The sequence below is a fragment of the Pteropus alecto genome, unplaced genomic scaffold, assembly GCF_000325575.1.
Source record: "Pteropus alecto unplaced genomic scaffold, ASM32557v1 scaffold106, whole genome shotgun sequence".
Lineage (NCBI taxonomy): Eukaryota > Metazoa > Chordata > Mammalia > Chiroptera > Pteropodidae > Pteropus > Pteropus alecto.
This window is the reverse complement of record NW_006442103.1, coordinates 19,022,531-19,027,225: the sequence shown is the minus strand read 5'-3', so window position 1 is coordinate 19,027,225 and position 4,695 is coordinate 19,022,531. Positions and strand designations below refer to the sequence as shown.

Here is a 4,695-nt window from a genome sequence, read left to right as displayed (position 1 = left end):
GGCTGGGGGTCGGGGGCAGCCGGAGGTTGCCCTTCTCCGCTCACCGTACGCCCCCCGCCCTGCTCACTCGAGTCCCCTCGGGAGGCCCCTCCAGGTACTCCGGGGGTCCCGGGAGACACCTCCTGCACCTGGGCCGTCCCGAGGGCTACCGGGGCCGCGCCCTGAAGAGGGTGGACGTTGAGAAGCCCCAGCTGCCCCCGAAGCTGCCCCTGGTCGGGCCCTCCCCGCCGGCCGTCCCCAACGGCAGCCATTTCAACTTTTAAAGGGAGTCGCTCCGCGGCCGTGGCCGTGAGCATGGACACGTCTCCAAGGACAGGTCACCTCCCCCTCTCCTTGTCCCACACCTCCAGCCTTCCTGGACTCCGAGAGTCTCTCGGGGTCCCCGCCTGCCTCGGGTTTATTTATTGACTGTCTTTCCCTCTGTCCCCTCGAGGGAGGAGTGGGAGATGAGAAGCTTGCCCCCTCAGTGAGCCAGCTTTTCGGGGGGACGGGCGCACTCCCACTCCCCCCTCCCTCAGCCAAGCTGCCTTAATTCGCCCCTCCGGGCTTCCTCCCTAGACTGGGCCCCGGGCGGGCCGCAGGCGGACAGACGGACGGGGCTGGGGCCACCGCGTTGTGTAGAGTCCTCGGGCCTCCCGGGACGTGCCTCCTCCTACTGTGTAGGAGCCTCCGCTTCCCAATACAGCTGTGTCCCCCAACCGCTGCCTGGCTTCACTCGCGGAGGGGCGGGGGTCGGTCGGCTCGCTCCTACCTAGCGCCTTTGCCCCTGAATCTCTGCCTTCGTCTTGGCCTTGAGCTCTCCGAGCTATTGAGATGGCCGCGGTCCCACCGGGGTTAATCAGGAAAGGTTTCCTGAAGGAGACAAGCGAAGAAAGGGTGTGGAGATGAACCAGGGCCCAGGAGAGCTCAGGTGGGGTGGGGAGGGCCCTCGGAGCACGCTTCTAGGTTGAGGTGAGAGGGACTTTTTCGTAGCCTGTTCCAGGGGGTGGGGGAGGGTATTTCTGGAGACAAAATGAAGCCGCAGCGTAAGTGATTTGTTTCGCATCAGGAAATCTTGTCCTAAAGAGAGTCTGGAGGGTCTGGGTCGCATGAGGAGTAGACTGCAAAAATAGCAAAGGATGCAGCCCTGTTGGAGGAAGGGGTCGGCCCCAGCCGCTCCCTAAGGAGCAGTGCCCCCTCGCTTAGCGGGAGGGGGCTCCAGCGGGCGTGTCGCCGCGCGCATGCGCGGCCTCCTCTCGCGGCGCCTGGGGCCGCACTCAACCCCGCGCGCGGAGCATCAGCCAGCGTGTGGCCGCCGCGGTGTTCCTCTGGCTGGGGCTGGCTGCGGGTCCTTGTCCGTTACCCCCGGGGACCAATGGGAGGGACGAACAGGACCGCCTGCCCCGCCCCCTCCCTCGCGCTGAGGACACTTAAGGCCTCGCGCCAGCCGTGGCTGCTTTTGCGGATTTACGAGTCGGGTTTTTGCCTGCGCGTGGCGGGAGTAGCGTCCCAGTCCGAGCCCCAGGCCGTCCTCCCGCTGGCGCCGCCTGGAGGCCGGACCGAGCCCTGCAGCCAAGGACGCCTCGCCCATCGCTGTTCCCCGTCGCTGCCTAAATGCCTTGGGCGAGAAATCGCTGCGAGCGATTTGGTCAGAAACCCTAAAATTGTTTCTAACTCTGCCCTTTGCTACTTGTGATCCTGACAAGTCAAAGCTCTACCCTAAATTTGCGTTTCCGTATCTGAAAAATGGGGTCGAGCGGCTCAAGCACGATAATGTATGTAAAAACGCTTTCTAAAGGAGAAAGCATGGCAGCTTGTGAGCTGGTGGTTCCTCCAAACGCAAGCATAGGCTGGTCCTCACTTTGCGATCTTCTACTGAGCGATCCGTTTCCCTTCGTCTCCTTATAACCTTCATTTATAGAGTTTACCCTCGAGGTTTTGAAATGCCCTCCGAACATTCCTCACGCCTCGGCTCTCGGGCCTCATCGGAGCTTGTTTCACGGGGTCGGGGAAATTTAGGTCTTTTTTCCCTCATTGGATGCCTTTCTTAAACCAAGATGCTCTGAAACCATTGCTAGTTTCCTAGATAGTAGAGGAGAGCAAGGAAGGAGCGGAGGATCTTTCTTCTTCAAACCAAGATGGGAAAGCCACGACAGAGAAGAAAATTTCAGGCTGCAGCCCTTAGGGACAAGTCTCACAAATACTTCAGTTCTGGCCCTGAAGGTGGTCACGAGGAAAGGGGTAAATGATCCTCAGGTTTAAATATAGACCCAAAAGAGAAGTACAATAGAAATTTAACCTTGTGATTTTGCAGGCAGCAGCGATTTACAGGTTAAAGTCCTGGTTTCAGTTTAATTGTGAAGGGTGTTCATTTATTAGTATTTGTAAAGTATGGCCACTTCTCTAACCAAGAGTCCCTAAGCTGGATTCTCAGAACCTTGGCAGGGCTCGTAAAAGCAGCTATGTTGCAGTGAGCGACCATCTTTGGACTCCGCCCCTTGAACGTTTAGTGTGTGGCCTTAGCATCAACTGCCTTCAACCAGCCCCGATTTCTTTTGTAAAGTATAGAAAGAACGTATGTCCAACAGGGTTTATAAATATACAACCATATAAATATGTAGGTTTAAATTAAGTGCTTCGTGGGAAATGATTATTTGCCAAAAAATAGACTACTACCAAGTATGCAATTCATTAATACCCATGAAATACTTCATCCTCACAGAGTAAGTGAATAATAAATAAAGGGAGTGAATTTAAAGAAATTATCACTGACACAGAGGAATAAACAACTCCCATTAAGGCATCTGCTGATAGTCTTTTTTGAAAAAAATAGAATATTGGCTCAAATTTTGCTTTTAGAAAAACCAGAATGTGCCAAAAGGAGGATAAAGTCATCCTCCTGCGGGATTTCCAAGCTGATTTCTCAGAGGTATCCTGGGAGGTTATGGAGAAACCAGGGCCCCAGTAGGCAAAGTCCATCAGCTTGTGTAAGGCTTTGGGGACCTGAAACACAGAAGGTTCCACAGTTGCAACCTTGAAAAGCTGTTCAGCATCTTGGGTTCTTTGGGAGCTAAGTCACAGGGGCCTGAGTTATTATTGTCTCTCACATTTATGTCTCCTTGATGCCACTATCCCACACTTGGGAACCACACAAGTATGAGTCACTCTCTGCTACTTAATTCAGCAGGTGACCCTTTAGCACTGTTGGCTCATAAGAATGTAAGGTTATATGCATGAGAGCAAGGTTCAGGTACATGGATAAACATGAAGCCTAAGAATCCAAAAGATCACCTGCCTTGACCAGGTATATTAGGGTCCCAACAGGAAATAGATGACATGCTCAAAATAATGAAGGACTATTTTTAAAAAGTGTGGGCAAGGGATAGGTTGGTAACTGGAGGCTAGTAACAGCCTTAGGCCTGAAAGGACAAAGGGAGGTAGTGGTTATTGGGACCTAGAAGGAAAAGTTGCCTTGAGAGGAGGGAGCAGTGACCTTTAATCAAAGGATACAGCTAGGCCCACGTGTATCTTCAGTCTTTTCTCTCCCTCCAGTAGGGGCTGGAGCCCCCTACTGGCTGAATCCAACTGGAAGCCAAAGCACAAGGAGCCCTTTGATGAAATTCATGCAGAATAAGACAGAAAATAAAATACAGAAGAGAAGAGACAAAGCTGGGAGGAAGGAGATGATATCCAGCATACTACAGATGAAGACCCCGTCCACTCCCCCAAGAGAAGGTAACTTTGACTCTCCTTATTCAAGTACTGCAGGCCAGCAACTTTAGGGAGATGCCTGCTGAATTCGTTTTGGAACAAAATTGACTTTGGGGAATTTGCGGGAAAGGCTGATTGGAGAATTTACTCCTCCCCGCCGCCCCCACCACAGTTTTTTAACTGCAACTGGAGATGAATGCAGCTGAGCAAAGCCAAGAAAGCTAGCACCAATTATGGGACAAACTAGAGGGAAGAACACTGATAACTCTGTGCAGAAACTGTAGTTTTAAAAAGAACAACTTTTTAAAGCTGTGGGACTCTGGGCAAAGTCACCACCTGTTTTTTTTTGTTTTTTGTTTTGTTTTGTTTTGTTTGTATCCATACACTGAAGATAATACATAACTTGCAAGATAGGTATGTTCATGTGTATGCAAAGGGCCTAGTTCATTGCCAGACATGTAGCAAAAGCTTAAACCGTGGAAGCTGTTATTATTTATGTTGGCCTCTTGCTCAAACATCACCTTCCTTTACAATAAGAACTTTCTTAAACTTTAGGACTGGTTATGGGAGTAGAGTGCAGCCCACACTGCTCCGGGGTCCCCTATAGTCTTAATTTGCTCTGCTGCCCATCAGACGTCTTGCACAAACCTTACGTAGGTACAGTTATCATTAGATTGCTCACACTTCAACTTCTCTTGTATTTTCTATGTACTGATCTCCTTGGAGTAGAGGGCTCACTTCCACAGAGAAAAATCTTAGGAAAGTCGCCGTAGTTCACGTTTTCACCCATCACGTAAGAATATTTCCCTGCAGGGAACTCTAGGTTCCTCTCTCTCCAATTCCCTTTTGACTCTCCCATACTCTCTCACTAGGATTTTAATTCAACAAGACTCTTAGTTCTTTGCATTTCAAGGCTCAAGTCCGTGCCTGATCTTGGCTGATCTTGGAAGCTAAGCAGGGTCAGGCCTGGTTAGTACTTGGATGGGAGACCACCTAGGAAGACCA

At 51.2% G+C, this 4,695-nt stretch overlaps 1 protein-coding gene across 2 annotated transcripts in view; it reads left to right on the top strand.

The window, feature by feature from the left end:
- The window catches only part of SEMA6C (semaphorin 6C), a 28,072-nt gene that overhangs the window by 11,984 nt on the left and 11,393 nt on the right, over positions 1-4,695 (top strand). The window contains exon 19 of one of the 2 annotated variants that reach the window (XM_015595417.2): positions 3,532-4,184. The exons of the other annotated variant lie outside the window; for it this stretch is intronic. Coding sequence (XP_015450903.2) covers positions 3,532-3,761 — 230 coding nt within the window. The 3' untranslated portion in view covers positions 3,762-4,184. Of the gene's footprint in view, positions 1-3,531; positions 4,185-4,695 lie in introns of those variants that run through there. 2 annotated transcript variants of the gene reach the window in all.